General features: G+C 42.4%; 1 protein-coding gene across 1 annotated transcript in view; it reads right to left on the bottom strand.

Moving 5' to 3' along the window:
* ADGRG6 (adhesion G protein-coupled receptor G6) overlaps window positions 1–9363 on the bottom strand; it is a 307599-nt gene extending 298236 nt beyond the window's left edge. The window contains 2 exon segments of the mRNA XM_033938193.1: window positions 9061–9161; window positions 9308–9363. Of these exon segments, the coding sequence (XP_033794084.1) occupies window positions 9061–9161; window positions 9308–9348 (142 nt within the window). The 5' untranslated portion in view covers window positions 9349–9363.
* Window positions 9364–19488: the final 10125 nt, after the last annotated feature.

Below are 19488 nucleotides of genomic sequence, written 5' to 3'. Positions count from 1 at the left end.
TAAAAACCTACCTGCCATGTACAACAAGCACAAACATCAAAGGAGCCAGAGGCTAAATAATACACTTTCACATACAAGAGAATGTCTTACTTGGCCATCCTGCTTGCAAGAGAAAGATGCAGGCCTAGAGGGAGAAATATCCAAGGCAAAAAAGAAAGCAGTCAATACAGAAAATATAGAGGGTGGGCCATACGGAATCCATCATAGATTAACAGAAAGAAGATGCCCAAATCCCTACAGCAGGCTCCGTCTCTGGCAGTGTTCAAGGCCCAGTCAAAAGCCCACCTCTTCCAGAATGCTTTCGACTCCTACCTCCTCTCAGCTTGGGTTCTGTATCCCCAATCCTAAATGTCATGTCTGTCCAAGTTAGATTGTAAGCTCTTCCAAGCAAGGACCATCAATATAATGCCAAAATGTACAGTGCTGCATACGCCTTTCAACGTTATGTAAGTGATAAGTAGGAGGACAAGCCCGTGCTACTTTGGCATGACCAGCAGGAGGGATGAAAATTTCTTCATTCCCCACCCCAAGGGGGACTGTGAGGTCTGCTATCTGGCAGTGATTTAGGGCAATGATCTGCCACACTGGACCCTTGCCAAAGAAAATCTGTCCTTTGAAAAGCAGGCAATTGTGGGACCGGATCTGTGAGCTCCATCAGAGAAGACACATGAATGAGACCCCACGACACACCTTCCAGCTGCAAAGCATGATCGGGTCTGTATAATAGGCTCTCCACATCATCTGGACAAATTCTGGCAAGAACCCATACACAGGAGCAATACCCAACCCCTGACAGACACTCGACACGGCCTTTGTGGTATCCACGGACTCCCCGCGCTTGCACTTAGCATCATCACCATACTCGGGTACCAGGCAGATTTTCTTCTCATGTCCCAGACCCATATTGGTTCCCCAACTGTAGAAGACCTGGAGAGAGTGAATCCCAAAACTCCTGCCCTATCCTTATGCGTGTCACAGCATACGGTACATGGATCTTCCTCTGCTGACAATCCAGTGCAAATGTCATAAGAATTCGTGAAAATATGTTGTGAGGAGGATTTTTTCCAAAAATCAATGGGTTTTGAGGTAGAAAAATGACTCAGAAAAAACCAGATAAATTTAAAATCCAAGATGGCCACTGCCAGAAACATTGTGCCAAAAACAACCCATGAAGATGATTTAAAAAAAAAATAAATCCAAAATAAGGGTTTTAGGAGGTTGGAGACCTGAACTCTAACCTCAAAAATCCTCCAAAATGACTTTCAGACCCCTTCCCCCCCCCCCCCCCCCCCAAAAAAAAATTTTCCTATGGGAAAAAACAAGGCTGTACTCACAGCTCTATGCAGTACCTGCCTGTCAGATATTTTTTCCACTCTCTGCAGCTGAAGTGAAGCGAAAGGATTTTCTGCCTCAGAAACTTCTCCAACTAGTCCAATCTTCCAAATCTTCAGGCTGCCAATCAGATGAGCCCCAACCAAGACCGCCACCCCCACAGAACTTTTAAGCACAACAGGGTTGGGGGAGACAGGAAATACGCAGTTAGCACCCTGACATCCTGAGGGTTCTTACTCAGGGCACCCTCAGCTTGTGCTTAAGCATCTGAAGGTGTCAGAAGGCAAGCTTGCTCCCAGGGGAATGGACCCTGAGCTCAGAAGTGGCATACAGCAGGCTGGCCCCACATGTCCACTCAAAGGTTTACCCTATGAAGTTGAAGTCCAGATCCGCGAGACCTGCTTCCCTTCTCAGGTAGAGATCCCTTAAATAAGCCACCAAATAAGTCACCAAATAAGTCAAACTTGTATCATAAAATTAGGAAAAATAAGAAAAATGAAACCGAGCCGAAACACCTCTGCACGGTTCACTTGCAGAAGGAAAAAACTGCTCCTGGTAATGTGGGAGATGCTGAAAGCTGCGATTATCACTTCTGCAAGACCTGGTTTGCGGGTTTGGATTGAATACCTATCATATGGAATGGATGTAACAGAATCTTGAGGTCAGACACAGTCATAGAAACACAGAAGCATGACGGCAGATAAAGGCCGAATGGCCCAACCAGTCTGCCCATCCATAACATCCACTTTCTCCTCCTCTCCCTAAGAGATCCTGCATGCCTGTCCCATGCTATCTTGAATCCAGATACAGTCTTCATCTCCACCACCTCCGTCAGCAGTCTATGCCATGCATCTACCACCCTTTTTGTAAAGAAGTATTTTCATACAGTACTCCTGAGCCTATCACCTCTTAACTTCATCTTATGCTCTCTCCTTCTGGAGTTTTCCTTCATTTGAAAAACAACAACAACAAAAAAGAGAGACTCACCTCCTGTAGCTTAACGCTATAGAAATATTTAAATGTCTCAATCTACAAAATTCTGAGTGGAGTAGAATGGGTACAAGTGGATCAATTTTTCACTCCGTCATAAATTACAAAGGACTAGGGGACATTCAATGAAGTTACAGGGAAATATAGTAAAACCTTGGATTGAAAGTACACTTCCCCCTCCCTAGTCACGGTTTTTGAGATTGCAGTTTTGACTCTTCACGATTTTTTGCCTGGGCTCCCCCCCCCCTCTTAGAGAATCGCTCGGAGGCAGCCCGCATCAACCAGAACTAGCCCCGGGACTTGGATTAGGGCTAGCAGAAGGGGGCAATCAGAGCAGGAGGGGGCGATTGGAGGCAACTTCATGCATGGACCTTACCTGGTTGTCTAGCAATGGCGCAGTGCAGGGCAGGAGCGATCTTCCTATACTCCTGCCCATCCACCTGTGCTGCAAGTTCCTGTGGTCTCACAAGACTACAACGGAAACTCCCATTGTAGTCTCGTGAGACTACAGGAACTCACAGTACGGGTGCACAGCACGGCTCAGGAGTGTAGGAGTCCAGCACAGGGCAGGAGTGTAGGAAGATCGCTCCTCCCCGCGTCACCACTAGACCACCAGGTAAGGTCTGGGGTGGGTCAGAGTCGGCCCAAAAGTTATTCACAAATTTTCCTTATTCGTGGGCTAGCTCTGCCCTTAATCCCCGTGAATACAGAGGGAGGAGTGTAACTTGGTTTGCAAGTGTTTTGCAAGACATTCAAAACATTTTATTAAATTCTAACTTGATATACAAGCAATGTCTTGCAATACAAGTACATACAGTATACACCCATCACAACTGAGCCGATGGTTCTTCTCTCTCCGACACTGCAAGAGTGTAGTGACTGTTCTACACAAGCAAAGTCTTGCAATACGAGTACATACAGTATACACGTGTCACATCATCACAACTGAGGCAATAGTTCTTCTCTTTTTGCGGGAGTGTAGTGACTGTTCTAAATGAGCGAGGTCTTGCAAAAGAAGTTCGTATAGTATTTTGTATTAAAGTTTTGGGGTTGTGGAACGAATCATCTGAGTTTCCATTATTTCTTATGGGGAAATTTGCTTTGATATACGAGTGTTTTGGATTACAAGCGTGTTTTCTGAACCAATTATGCTCGTAAGCCAAGGTTTTACTGTAGTTCCAATGTATGCTGACACTTTTTGTTTGGTCTGGACATGCGCACCAGAAGCCCTGCATTTAATGAAACCATGTGTGCATGTGTCTGGCATCTTCCCCTCATGTTTGCCACAGGATTTCAACACATAAAATTTGTGCATAATTAACTTACTGCATTCTGTGAGAAATCCCATGTGCCTGTCCCAACTTTCTTGACATGGCCACAGGGATGATAAATTACCAATTGGTGTGTAAAAATCCAAACTTCATCAAACTGATAAATACAGTATCATATGACTCGTAGATGGAGTTTGGATTTTTACACCAACTGGCAATCAATTGCCCCTGAAGCAGGCCCTTGGGTAAAACATGGCTATGTCAGGCATATGTGTGTATACTAGGAGAATAAAGTAATAAAGTCTGCCATTATATATGGTCTGCTCTTCTTTTTCAGCCATGTTGGATCTTGCGGCAGGGGACCACCGACAAGTACCCCCAAAATCAACAGGAAGGATGTCCCCTCCCTCCTGCCACCGACCCTTCTGAATGCCAACACCCCTCCAAATCTCCAAATCAGAGAATGGCAGGAATGATGTCTACTCCCTCCTGCTGCCACCTCTAACCCCATGCAAACCTCTATAGCCCCCCCACCCCCACAACCTCAAGAGCATAGGAAAAGTTTAGGCAGAAAGGTGCTCCAAGTTTCAGGTTGACATGCTGAGTTATTTATGCATGAGTTTGGGTAGCTTATGGTGAAATACTGGTTCTTTGCTGGGGATGCAGCCATGTGCTCAAGATGGAGGCATTAAGAGTCACTGGGGTCTGAAGACAAAAGATTCTCAGGGGAGGGAAGAGAAGAGACCAATAGGGACAAAGCTTGGCAACAGGTAACAGAGCAAGGTCATACCTTTGCAGACCTATCAGAGTAAAGGTTGTAGAACAGACTAGGAAGTACAACAGTGAGACGTTAAGACCCAAGTTTAAATGAGAGGAAAAGGGAGGAGGTCTTAGGAGAAAGACCACTAGAATAAAACTTGTACAGTGGAGTGGCTGTTGTAAGTATGAAACTACATTACACATAATGCACTGACTGCAGCATAAAATGCAATGGAGAGAGAAAATATTGAACATATCTTAAACTAGTCCAAGGCTGCCAGGGGCAGAACAGGAACTCTGTATAATAGGGCTTAGAAACATAGCATCTCCGATTTAGCAGGATTGTTTTAACTTGTTGGATGTCAACCAGTTCACCAACTTACCTAAACCTTTATTAAATCTTACAATTATATGTAAATGATTCACCTCCAGGTTACAACATAACAAATTTAAGATCTACATAGCTAATGATCTGAGTCAGAGCCTGCATACAGTATTAACATTCAACAGACCTGGGAACAACCTCGAATCCTGCCTGGAAGACTCCAAATTAGAGACTCCAAGCTGGTGATCAATAATCGCCTCAGCATATCCAAGTCATATCCTTAAGAAAGAGCAAAGCCAGTCTTAATGCTTTGCCTTCAAAACTGAGAGAGTGTTTCATGCTGACAATAAGGTCTCAATTTATACTGATTCCAAGTTTCTGCCCTGAGCTTTAAAATAAGGATTTTTATTTCAATACATGTTTCTCTTTTCACTATTTGTTAAACTGCCATATCAATGTGTTGTACGGTGATGCTTCCAAATCAGTGTGACACAGTACTCAGGTCATATGACCAAGTATGATTTTTAGGTGTGCCATGGAAAAAAAAAAAAAAAAAGTTATCACTTCCTGATGCTCGGGTCCAGTCCAGTGCATGGGCTCTTCCCTCAGCACCACAAACAAAAGATACCAATAGCTGTTAACATGCAGCAGCAGCATCTAAACAACCCATGTAGAAACGCATGCCTTCCTAAATGCAGTATGTGCCCATGTTTGGACACCCCTCCTCCTCTTCTCCTGCTTAAGCCTTCTATTCCATGGTCAAAGAAGTACAGAAGGAAGTTGGAAGGACTTGGAGTCCTCTCCCATGTCCACAATACCTGTTCCATGAAGGCTGCTGGGTCGTACAAGATTTTTGTTAATGTAGGTGTGCATTGAGCTTAAAAAAAAAACAAAATAAACTGTTGGGAAACATTGCTTTATTGTATTAAAGTGGTTTGGCTAGAAGAGTAAAGAAAAAAAAGGGGGGCTACTTTCTAGATAGCATCTGCATTATTAAAATGTCACTGCACATTCATGTAGAATTACAGCAGCATAACTGAGACCATCAGAATCACTCCCACTCACTTCCTCGATCCAACGCTACATTTTGATGAACAGCTGAATTTAAAGCCATTCTAATTGATTTTTGCTGTGTTGCAGCCAGGGATAGGAGGCTACTGCCATGGAAGTTTCATTTTTGTGTTAATGAAGGTACACGCACAAGAGCTGTTTGTAAAAAATTCAACCTTCTAGATGGGAAAAACAAAAGATCCAGCTGCACACATAAATTTGGCTCGTGATTTAATAGGTTTTCCAAGTGACTGCAAAAGCCCATTTTATTGTTTATAAATAGGCACCTACAGGGATATTCTATAACGAGCGCATAAACAGACATTGGTAGGCACCCTGCCTATGCCTAAATTAATTGAAAAACTATCAGAAACAGCAAACAACAACAAAAAAAAAAAGGCAAGTGTTGAAGCGTCTACCAACACTTAAATAAAAGGCCACTGGCATCGTAGCTTGGTAGCCACTTTAGGCCATGGAACGCCAAAGTAGACGTGGCCAATGCCAGAAGTGGCGCTAGGTAGGCTAAAGCGTCTACCTGGCTGCAGTGTATGGCAAGATCGGCAACTGAAATGTAGGCTTGGAAAACCCTAGCCTACATTTCAGCCACCTATCTATGCCCCTGCAGGATCCTAAAATCAGGCCACAGCAGCCATAAGCCGATTGCGGCAGGGGAGGTTATCCTCAATCAGCTGAGCCAGCAGTACTCCCCAAAGCCGCAGCAAAGAAGAAATTAGTTATTAAAAAACATAGCACTGGGCAAGAGTTAGAGTATTGGTAATGGGGTATTAACACATTCAAGGCTACACATCATTCAGTGACATCCAAAGTATGGATCATGCTCCAGGATCATCCGTTCCAGGATCATGCTCGTAATCCAAAACGCTCGTTTATCAAAGCAAAGTTCTCCATAGGCCTTAGTGCAAACTCAGAAGATTCGTTCCACAACCAAAGTTTGCAGTGGTGGCCCAGGGGTGAGTACCTGTCTGCGGGTGCTGCAGCGCTTCCAGAGTGGTGGCTTCATTCCCTCAGGGTCCCCGTGCGGCTGCCCTCCCGCTTCGGCCGATGCCTCTGCCGTCCGTCAGCACCTCCCGGCTCCCGATCCAAGCCAGCCGCCAACCTGAACAAGCATGCGCGCGGCCTCACCTCTCCTCTCCTAAGTCAGCCGCTGCCCCGACAACATGCTCACCTTGTACAAGCATGCGTAGACCATCTTCCTTGGCTGTAGATGGTCTGCGCATGCGCTGGCCCTTCGTGCCTGGCAGAGGTTTTTTTTTTCTTTTTTTACTTACTTTACTGGGGGGGGGGGGTTAACTTCACGAGTCTGTGGTTTTAACCTGCTTTAAACCCGCGGGTTAAAACCACAGGCTCACACTTCAGGGAAGAGCAGGCGAGTTGGGGCTGAGCAGGGCAGGCGAGAGGACAGCAGATCGTGGCAGAGAGCATGAGAGCCAGGGGAGGCAGAGAGCGGGTTTATTTCAGGGCTGCAGGGCTGGCAGGACAGTTGGAAAGGAGGCGAGCAACTGGTCCCCCAGCAGTTGCTTCTTGTTGAACGGCCAGCCCAGTTGGAGTTCAAGATTTTTGTTTAGTGATATTTTTCAATTATTGTATTTAGTTAGTTAATTTGTTTTCTATCCCATTCTCCCCAAAGAGCTCAGAACGGGTTACAAGTTAAACATACATAGTATACAGATTACAATTTGTCATAGATGCAGTGCAAGGTTTTTCAATACAAGTTTTTATCCTTCTATTTCCTATTTGAGTTCTCTTTACAATTTATAATAAGTTTTGATGCACAGAAAAAGAGAGATGTGAAAAAAACACAGAAAACATATATTCCTCCCCATAAGAAGATATTCCTCTGATTTGTTAAGATGATTTTAGCATGAACATTATAAAGGTTAAAGTGACCCATATTTTCACAGGTTGACCACAACCAAAGCTGATAAATGAACTCCAATTTGGAAAATATACGTTAATGCAGCTTGAGTATAGAGAGTTCTGTTCTTGATTTCTGGGGCACAACTCAGAACCACAGATCCAGTGAACTGAATCAGATTAGGCTTTTCGCATTAAAATGTTTGCAGCGTTACCCACTTAAGTTTTTGTATTGCACTGCCTACTTGTACAGAAGAAACTTGTTTCCCTTTTATGAAATATTAACCCCCTCTTTCACAAAACTGCGATAGTTTCTAGCACGGGGAGCCACACTGAATGGTCTGCGCTGCTCCTACGCTCATTGAGTTCCTATGAGTGTCGGGAGCAGTGCAGGCCATTCAGCGCGGCTCTCTGTGCTAGAAACTGCTATCGTAGTTTCAAAGAAGAGGGGGTAAGTCACAAAAAAAAACAAGGTCATGGTTTGGTTATCTTCTCTATTCATAGATTGGGAGGCAGGGGGAGGTTTATGTGAAGGGGTTGGGCTAGTGAGGGATGGATGGAAGGTTGTTATACTTGTTGCATAATTGGATATAACGATGTAGTATCAAGAAAAATAAATAAAAATGGCTTTAAACATCAAACTGAAATCAAAAGAAAAAAAAAACCTCTGAAAAAATTAAGCATATGGAAAGAAAAGGGGAAAAATAACACATTTGCATGTTTTTGGGTACTTCTTGTTCATTCTCATTCTTCTCTTTTTCTAACCTGCTTTGAATATAAATGCAAATGTATTTTATTTTCCCCTTTTCCTTTCCATATACTGATCATGTTGTCTAAAACTGTCAAACTATGGTTCTAGCATATCATGGCAAATAAAACAGCAAAATGTGATTTACAAATTGAAGTGGAAAGAATTTGGAGAAAAAAAATTCATTGGAAATACCAATTAAGACTTGAGTTCTCAGAGAAATATAGATTGGACTCCCAAAAATGCTTAGACGTTTTCAATTTAAAAAGATATAACCATCAATTTTTCAAAAAAATAATAATAATAATAATACCATACATACGCAAAACCTACCCTACTTGAACAGTATACATTTTGAACCAAAATCTCTATGATAACCAGGTCCTTGGATAGGACCTAGATTAATAGAGTTAAGACCAGTCAATACTGGCTGAAATGTGCCACATACATGAAAACATAATAATTATAACAACAACAATGGACTTATAAAAACTTTTGCAAGGTTCACGCTATATTTTGCAACAATAACTGACTGATTACTAAGCTTTTGGGCAAAGTTTGAATTCTCCAGCGATACCAGACAAATCTTTGTTTATGTTATGTGCAATGTATTAAAAAAAAAAAACAGGTTTACACGCAAAGAAATAAAGCAACATCAGTTAACATAATTTTTGTAATTGCATGCTTAGTTCATTCAGAAATGTGCTTACCAGACTGCTGGCTCCAGCTGAGGAACGCAACAATAACGTACAGAAAATGTGTCAGCTTCCACCGCCAGTGACTGCACCATATTCCACCTGTGCGGGACATCCTGAGCAACAAGAAAGCAGCCGTTTAGAAGATCACTTCAGCCAGAAGTACCTGCTGTTGCTTGACACACTAAGGAAGAAAGGATGGCATAAAACCATCAGCTCAGGAGTTGGGGGAGGGGGGGCGGGGGATTATTTTTGGTTTTACCTTCTCTCATCCAATGCTTTATGATGTTTAAACACTATCATCTGAACGGACACAGCATGCAGCACAAGGGCTGCTGATCTACCTCTAAAAAAGCTTAGCATAAATTTATCCTAGGAAGGCAGCAGCTTTACTCCCGACTGCAGAGATTAGTAAACTGAACAAAAATGTTGCTCAATCTGCTCTTCTTCCTTGTAAACAAAATTATGATGTACAAAGTGTTTAACTACTGTCAGATACTCTATTAGAGACACATCCTTCCAACATATGACGTCTTTATGATGGCCAATAAAAGCAATACCTGGCATCCTTTAAGACGGAATTATTTAGTGTCAGGCGGTGCAGAGCTAGCAAGTGTCACAGCAGGTTATGTAAGATTTTTTTTAAAACTCATGCCAAGCACCATGTTCCATAACACGGGAGACAACGAAGGCACAGGACTCGCTGCTTCATAATACTGGACAGGCAAAGAGCCATATGACCCACAAAACCACTTGTATATCTTCAAACCTCAAGCCAGACTCAAAGGAAGGAACCAATTTAACCATCCCATGTGTATAATCCCTGGAAAACCCCACCCGTGGCTGAAGTAACACATAGTTGTGAGTTATGAGAAAGTGTTCTTACAGTAGAATAGTTAATGAACAATTCCAAACTCGCATAAGTTTCAAGTTTATTCAATCTTTTGATGGATCGCCTATAACAATTTCTAAGCGATGTACATAATATAATACAAAGAAATAAGAAACTTAACAAAATAGCTATATTAACATAACATAAAAATATTTAAAACTTACTTGAGGTTGAAAAGGAACCCATTTTAGCTGTGCAATGTTTCCCTGCACTCCCCCAGCCCTGGCTCTAAAGTCTTGCGTACATACAAAGGGAAAAGTACCCTTATCAAGAAAAAGCTGATACGACTGCCTTATCCCTGCGCATTACAATGTGCTTTATCATTTTAATTACAACCAGAACGTGGATTATGTTCCAGGAACATTACAGCCCATAACGGAACTGGACCATATGGTGAGAAATTCAAGGTATTAAATGACCGAGACAAGAAGCTGTGAAATGGAAAACCATACACTGTTATGTTTCATTCTTTTGTCTTGACTGATAGCTTTATAAACATGTTTCCTTGGTTGATTAAACTGTTGAATAGGGCCAATGAAAACACAGAATGCCAAGATGATTATCAAATATTTTGTGAAAACAGTTAATCCTATACAACATTGTACATCTATTTTCAACAGCATTGGTCCTGTAATCAATTTATTGTACTGTTCAGCTATTCATGTGCATGCTATTGCAACAAACCGTAATTGTGCAGTCTGTGAAAATGTACTCCACATCTTTACTAAAATCATTATCATCATACATTATATTTTCTGCTGCAACTTTCACTTGCAGAGGCCAAGATTATTGGTATGATCAAAGAATGGTGCATAATTTTTCAAGCTAAAAATGCTCCTTGAACTCAAGAGACCAGAAGACTAACTAATCTGATATGCAGAGTTAGATTAACACGGCAGCCCCTACTTGAATTGAAGATTTTAGGCTCCTTTTGTCAAGTAGTGATAGGGCGTTTTACATCTCTGGCCTGCGGTAAAATGCCCTACCGCTGCTTGATAAAAGGAGCCCTTTATTTTGTAGACTGTGGGAAACAGAATCTGCTGGAGCTGTGGTCGAAATGGGGCACCTCGTCGGACTGAGAGAGACCAGCAAGAAGTTTCATTACGAGTTCAGCTAAGTAACTTTGATAGTCCATAATGAGAGAAACACATGGCGATTTATGGGACTAATGGCACAATCAGGCACACATTAAGACACAGACACTGAAGAAATTTTTATAAAAAGTACTTTCCAATTTTTATTCTTAAAAATATACACGAGAGATTTATGATGTAACATTTGCCATTACTATTAAGAACTCACTGCTCTGTATACAGCACTTCCTGAGCAGTTTTTATGGCCCAGTTACTGAATTTATTTCTCTCTGCGTATGAGATTAGTTATTAGTCTTCTGGTCTCTGTCAGTACTTGGGTTCAAGAATTCAAGAAGCATTTTTAGCCTGATATTTGTTATATTCTCCTTGGGGAATTTTTATTGAGTGCATAATTTTTCAAGTCACACTAAAAGCAGAACAGATCTGATGAAACTCGGATCTTACCCTGATCACTAATGAATCACTTATATTCATTCATTTCTTGCTTAATGTTCAACTTTCCAAAAACACAAACCCTCTTTAAAAAAAAAAGGTTTTTTTTTTTTTTTTTAATTCTTTATTCAATTTTTAAACTACATTTGTGCATAATAATTAATACTCTTACATATAATATTAAAATTAAAGCACTTACAATAATTTATAAAAAGGAAAATTATTTCCCCCCCACCCTTCCAACTATTAAACAATAAATACATTCAAGAACAATCAATACATATCATTTAAACCAACTCCAAAACATACCCCCCTCCCCCACCCTCCCATCCTGAATGTGTATGTTTAAAGGGACATCTAAAGAGATCAATCCTTACAGTATTTAGTTAACGGTTCCCAAACATCCATAAATTTCATGTAATTTCCCTGCTCCATTTTAAAAATATAACAAAGGGATTCTCACCAGAATGTATAATTTAGTCTATCCCAATTTCTCCAATTTTTTTAAAATAAGCTGCAACTCCAACGTGTTCCATTTTGCCTCTCCGCAAACTGAATCAATACTCCGTATCTTATTCACACATGAAACTATTCTATTATTCTCCACGCTGGTCAAGATCTCTCTCTGCACCAGTGTTCCTCACTGTAAGGTTTGGGGACCAGGTATGGTTCTGTAGCCTCACTCTTCCCCCAATACACATTTAACTGGATTCTATATATGGCACACAAATTTGAAAATGCTGGTGAGATGTGTTCGCAAGTTTATTGGTTAATGAGCTCTTAACCATAAATGTGGGTGCCAATAACCCATTATTGATGTTAATTGGCCTTCATTAGAAATTGTGCATGCACGCTACTCTATAAGGCAAGGTGCCCGACTCCCATAGTGCCTATCCCAAAAGGGGGTGTGGCCAGGGGCATTCTGAAACATCACACACGTATTTACAGAATGTGACCTCAGCGTGTCTTAATTTGGGTGCCAGCATTTATTCCAGGTTTCTGCTGGCATATGTCTGGCTCCAAATATTATGCATGGAAATGAGCTCTCTGTACAATTCTATAAAGGGTGTATGCCCTTTATACAATCACACTTATTGCCAATTTTTATTGGCACCACTTTTTGATCAAGAGCACCAAGGCAGGGCCGCCATCAGGGCAATACTACCAGTCCTGCATTCAGGGCCCGGAGCTGACAGGGGGCCCGGGCTCCCCCAGGGTCCTAGGCAGTGTTCTAAGGCAGGGGCGCCAGTAGCTCGCCAAGGCAAAGTGAGTCGATCACCCAGGACTCACTTTGTCTTGGCGATCTAATCAATCGGGCCGATCAGTCTTCCTCTCTCCGACGTCAATTCTGCAGTCGGTGAGGAAGTTCAGGCCAGCCAATCGTTGCCTGGCTGGGCGGAACTTCCTCTCTGACGGCAGAATTGACGTCGGGGAGAGGAAGACTGATCGGCCCGAAGCACGGAGAGCATGCGTCGGCGTCGGCTTTGGGGCCTGTTATCCATTGGTGGGTCCTGTTCCCCGATGGCAGCGGCAGTGGCAGTGGCTTGGGGAACGGCAGGGAGAAAGAAAGAAAGGGGGCAGGCAGGGAAACAGAAGGAAAGAAGAGAAACAGAAAAAAAGAAAGAAAGGTCAGGGAGATAGGAAGAAAAAGTTGGGGGAGGGAATGAGGTGTGGAGGAGAGAAAGCATACAGGCTGATAGAAGGGAAGAAAGATTGGATGCACAGTCAAAAGAAGAAAGTGCAACCAGAGACTCATGAAATCACCAAACAAGGTAGGAAAAATGATTTTATTTTAAATTTAGCAAAGTGGAGGCAGTATTACCACAGTTTTCAAAGGAATTTGCCCAAATAACTTAATAGTTAACTGGGTAAATTCCCAGAGATGAAAACTTCCCTTCACTTACTATGCACAGTTCTGAATTTATATCTGCTGTCTATATTTTACAATATGGTCCCCTTTTACTAAACCGCAATAGTGGTTTTTAGCGCAGGGAGCATATGAGCGTCAAGAGCAGCGCTGGGCATTCAGCGCAGCTGCCTGCACTAAAAACTGCTATTATGGTTTAATAAAAAGGATGGAGGGTATATTTGTCTATTTTTGTATGGTTGTTACTGAGGTGACAATGCATAGAGTCATCTGCCTTGACCTCTTTGAAAAAAACCCAGAATAGGAATGATAATTAACATTTTCTCAGCGTATAGTGTGCTTTGTGTTTTTTAATTTTATTGTTGGTAGATCATTTTGACTTGGTCATTTTAAAGTAGCTCACAAGCTCAAAAAGTTTGGGCACCTCTGAGCTAGAGCGTTGAAACTGTATTTCTATTTTATCCCCCCTTTTACAAAACTGTGGAGCGTTTTTTAGCGCCAGCCGTGGTGATAGCAGCTCCGATGCTCAGAATTCTATGAGCGTCAGGGCTGTTACCACTGTGGCTAAAATCCACACTACAGTTTTGTAAAAGAGTGAGGGGTTAGTTTGTGATGACATATACCATACTAGGCGAAGGTGTTTTCTGTGTTCTGTGTGTTCGAAAGACATGGTTTTCTGTTAGGATTGACGGTGTAGGATTGATCTGTGCTGGTCTGGCTTGTTTAGTTTTACAATGGGTGTATTGATGTACTGCTCACTGCAATATGTAAGATGCTGCCTTTTCCTAGGTACTCATGTGCGACATGTGGTTTGTTACTAAAAATCATGTTTTTCTTACAGATGGGAGGGGTGCCAAAAAATGATGGGCCCCGGGTGTTACATATGCTACGTACGCCACTGTATGTAAAGATACCAGAAAGCTGGCGTAGCAAAAACTTTAAGTAAATTGTTATTCTTCTAAGTTTTGAGTATTTAACCCTCCCACAATCTCACGGGCACTCGTTTCAAGTTTATTGAGATTTTGATTTAAACGCAATATCAAATATTTTCAATGCATATAACAAAAATAAATTTGGGGAAATAAATAAAACCATTTGAACAATAAACATACAAACATATCCATAGATGATTAAAATTACATAAGGAGTACAAGGATAAACTACATTTGTTTAAAAATGCGTTCTCCGCGCCTGCTCATAAATTTGTTGACTGGAAGGATCCAGCAATGTGGCCAGATGTCATTCAGGACAAAGACAGAGAAAGAATTGTGCAATTTGGATTAATGATGGAAGATGATTTAAAGCAAATGGCACAGTCTATGAGTAAAGATCTTGACGGACGTTCTTTTTATGAATATCTCCTCTATGCCAAATCACCCAATGGACGTGAGAAGATTTTAAGGGACTGGCTTAGGTGGAGCATTAGCAGAAAAGTATGTGTGTATTCGGCCCATGGAAGAAGGGGAGGGGTGTCGGGGGGGGGGAAGGGGTGCGTGGGGGGCCCAATAGGATTGCTCAGTAAGGGGCCCAGAAATTTCTGATGGCGGCCCTGCACCAAGGGCTTTGTGAATTAGGACAACAAGGTTCACTTTTTTGAATGACCCAACACAGGCCATGTTTCAGCAAAACTGCCTGCTTCAGGGGTCCATATAATTTCTGTCTAAGGGTTAATTTGGCAGTAATGTGAACTCCTCACAAGCAAACCAGAAGGAAGCGTTTTACAAAATGTCTTCAGTTCACTTAAACTCCAACAGCATTAGTGTAAGGATGGTCACAGTTCCCCTGAGTATTTTATAGAAGTATCTACTGAACATTGAGTCTCTTTTAAAATATGCATTAAGGATACCAGCAAACGGGTATTTACCAGCATGTACTGCAGAAGCATCAAATTCACAAAGCTACAAATAAAAAACAAAACAAAAAACCCAGCATCATGCAGGGCTTTACATGGCTATGCACCAGTAAATACACATGCAGGCGCTGATTTCGCTACATACCTGTGAATTTGTAAGGGACAGATTTCATAAGACTGCTGTAGAACAGCTAATTAGGAGCCAAGTGAAAAGTGTATATTATTAAGGTGGGGCTAGATACCCCTGAAGTAAGCACAATTGTTCCCTCAATCACTGGTGTTGACCCTAGGTCCAAATGAGCAGATAGCCAATGTTTATGGCTACCTCAGAGCAAGGGAAAAGGAAAGGGGATGAACTCGATATACCACCTTTCTGTGGGTACAATCAAAGTAGTTTACATATTATACACAGGTACATATTTTGTATGGAGGGTTAAGGGACTTGCCCAGAGTTACAAGGAATACTCGCCCTTCATAGTGATGATTTTATTCGGTGCTGAATTTGAAGCATCATTTACTAAATCCAGCCCATAATGTCCATTAAACAACACATTAATAGAAAGATTCAGCCATTCTGCTTTGTATTGGTGGCGATTTTTCTGCTTGGTCAGGGAGCGTCACTAACCCAGAACCATTCTGAACTGCTACAAATTCACTTTCCGTGAATTCAGGAGTCCAGCAAAAGGTGGCGCATACTTAAGACCCTGTCTGCATTTTCAAAGCTCATGGGACAGCAATCGCTTGCCATAGATTTTATGATGTCAGCAGCCATGATGTGGCACTGGAAGGTTCAAAAATTCTCACAATGAATGGACATCTGGCAAAGCTCATTCCCTTGGCCACCAAAGGAGGCGGCCACCAGCTGCCTAACCGGTACTGAAGTGGCTGCTTAGTGGGAAGCTTAAGCTATACAAACAAGGCAGTTTTGTGAGATAGGGGGTTCAAATGTCTACTACAGTCAAAGAAAAAATAAGTACTGTACTGAGAGTCACACTTTATAAGGTCATCAATGTGTACTTTTACTCACAGGGAGGATGGGTCCCACATAAATGAATTTTGGAAATTGCTAGCATTATATGTATTTATTATTTTTTTCAGAAGTAGCTCAAGATGAGTTAGGAAAATAGCTACTGTAACTGAGCCTATCATTGGAGGGCTTACAATTAGAGAATTGCAAGGAAACAGAAATTTCACCCACCCCCCACCCATCTATAATGGGATCATGAACGGCATAGAGAGAGTAGAGAGGGACAGATTTTTCAAACTTTCGAATAATAAAAGAACAAAGAGGGCATTCGGAAAAGTTGAAAGGGGACAGATTCAAAACGAATGCTAGGAAGTTCTTCTTTACCCAACGTGTGGTGGACACCTGGAATGCGCTTCCAGAGGACATAATAGGGAAAAGTACGGTACTGGGGTTCAAGAAAGGATTGGACAATTTCCTGCTGGAAAAGGGGATAGAAGGGTATAGATAGAGGATTACTGCACAGGTCCTGGACCTGTCGGGCCGCCGCGTGAGCGGACTGCTGGGCACGATGGACCCAGCTCTACTGCCAGGACAAAAAGGAGGTGGAGTAGCCCTATACATAAAAGAAAGCATACAATCGACAAGAATGGACACAGAAGAGACGACCAACAAGCTGGAATCTCTATGGGTTAAAATACCAGGATGGAAAGGGCCTGAAAAAGATGGGCCTATACTATCGTCCACCTGGGCAAACCGGAGATATTGAGGAAGAAATAGAAGCCGAGATGAAGCGAGAATGCAAAAGCAGCAACACGGTTATTATGGGAGATTTCAACTACCCTGGGATAGACTGGAGTCTTGGAAGCTCAAAATGCACTAGGGAGACAGAATTCCTGGAGGCTACAAAAGATTGCTTCATGAAGCAGCTTGTTACAGAACCAACGAGAGGAAATGCCACTCTGGATCTAATCCTAAATGGGTTAAGGGGACCTGCAAAGGAAGTGGAAGTAGTGGGACCGTTGGGAAACAGCAGTCATAATATGATCAAGTTCAAAGTTGAGGTAGGAGTACCGAAAGGAAAAAGAACCATAGCGACAACTTATAACTTCAGGAAAGGAAACTATGAAGCAATGAGGGAAATGGTAAGGAAGAAACTTAAGAACACTTCCAAAAAATGGCAAACAGTAAATCATGCCTGGTCTTTTTTCAAAGACACGGTGAGCGAGGCACAAAATCTATATATCCCCAGATTCAGAAAGGGGTGCAAAGAGTCGAACAAAAGACCCGGCATGGATAACCAAAATAGTGAAGGAAGCGATAGGCAATAAGAAAAATTCATTCAGGAAATGGAAAAAGGACAAAACTGAGGGGAACTGGAAAGAGCACGGGAAGTATCAAAAAGAATGTCACCGTGTTGTTCGAAAAGCCAAAAGAGAGTATGAAGAGAGGCTAGCCAGGGAAGCACGAAATTTCAAACCGTTCTTTAGATATGTTAAAGGGAAGCAGCCGGCTAGGGAGGAGGTGGGACCGCTTGACGACGGAGACAGGAAGGGAGTGGTGAAAGAGGAGAAAGTAGTGGCGGAAAGGCTTAACATGTTCTTTTCGTCTATATTTACAAACGAAGACACATCCAACATACCGGAACCTGAGCAATTCTTCAATGGAAGTCAACATGAAAAATTAACATCCATGGAAGTGAGCCTTGAGGATGTGCGTAGGCAGATAGAAAAACTAAAAACTGACAAATCATCGTGTCTGGACGGCATACATCCAAGGGTTCTGAAGAAATTAAAGGAGGAGATAGCGGAACTACTGCAACAAATTTGCAACTTATCCCTGAAAACAGGCGTGGTCCTGGAGGATTGGAAGATAGCCAACGTTACACCCATCTTTAAAAAGGGATCAAGCGGTGATCCAGGAAACTACAGGCCAGTGAGCCTGACCTCGGTTCCAGGGAAAATGGCGGAAGCACTGATAAAAGAAAACATCAATGAACATTTTGAAAGAAACAAACTTCTGATAACCAGCCAACATGGTTTCTGCAAGGGGAGATCGTGCCTAACGAACTTATTGCACTTCGAAGGAATTAACAAACGGATGGACAGAAGAGACCACATAGACATCATATCTAGATTTCCAAAAAACCTTTGACAAGGTGCCCCATGAACGTCTACTATGAAAACTGAAGAACCATGGGGTGGAAGGAGACGTGCATAGATGGATCAGAAACTGGTTGGAGGGTAGGAAACAGAGGGTAGGAGCGAAGGGCCACTACTCGGACTGGAGGAGGGTCACGAGTAGTGTCCTGCAGGGCTTGGTGCTGGGCTCGATGCTATTTAATATCTTCATAAATGATCTAGAAACAGGGACGAAATGCAAGATAATAAAATTTGCAGACGACACCAAATTATTTAATGGAGCTCGGACTAAAGAGGACTGCGAAGAATTGCAAAGGGACTTGAACAAACTAGGGTAATGGGAGACAAGATGGCAGATGAAGTTCAACGTTGAGAAATGTAAAGTATTACATGTGGGAATCAGAAGTTTGAGGTACAACTATATGATGGGAGGGATATTATTGAACGAGAGTACCCAAGAAAGGGACTTGGGGGTAATGGTGGACATGACAATGAAGCCGACAGCACAGTGCGCAGCGGCCGCTAAGAAAGCGAATAGAATGCTAGGTATAATCAAGAAGGGTATTATAACCAGAACGAAAGAAGTTATCCTGCCGTTGTATCAAGCGATGGTGCGCCCGCATCTGGAGTACTGCATCCAATATTGGTCGTCATACCTTAAGAAGGATATGGCGTTACTTGAGAGGGTTCAGAGGAGAGCGACACGTTTGATAAAAGGTATGGAATACCTTTCATATGCTGAGAGATTGGAGAAGCTGGGTCTCTTTTTCCTGGAGAAGAGGAGACTCAGAGGGGATATGATAGAGACTTACAAGATCATGAAGGGCATAGAGAGTGGAGCGGGACAGATTCTTCAAACTTTTGCAAAATAAAAGAACAAGAGGACACTCGGAAAAGTTGAAAGGGGACAGATTCAAAACGAATGCTAGGAAGTTCTTTACCCAACGTGTGGTGGACACCTGGAATGCGCTTCTAGACGACGTAATAGGGCAGAGTACGGTACTGGGGTTTAAGAAACGATTGGACAATTTCCTGCTGGAAAAGGGGATAGAGGGGTATAGATAGAGGATTACTGCACAGGTCCTGGACCTGTTGGGCCGCCGCGTGAGCGGACTGGTGGGCACGATGGACCTCAGGTCTGACTCAGTGGAGGCATTGCTTATGTTCTTATCATGTTTCTATGTTTCCTAAAAATAACTAC

The sequence above is a fragment of the Geotrypetes seraphini genome, chromosome 3, assembly GCF_902459505.1.
Source record: "Geotrypetes seraphini chromosome 3, aGeoSer1.1, whole genome shotgun sequence".
NCBI classification, from domain to species: domain Eukaryota; kingdom Metazoa; phylum Chordata; class Amphibia; order Gymnophiona; family Dermophiidae; genus Geotrypetes; species Geotrypetes seraphini.
The sequence above is the reverse complement of the archived record's forward strand: the minus strand, read 5'-3'. Positions and strand labels throughout refer to the sequence as shown.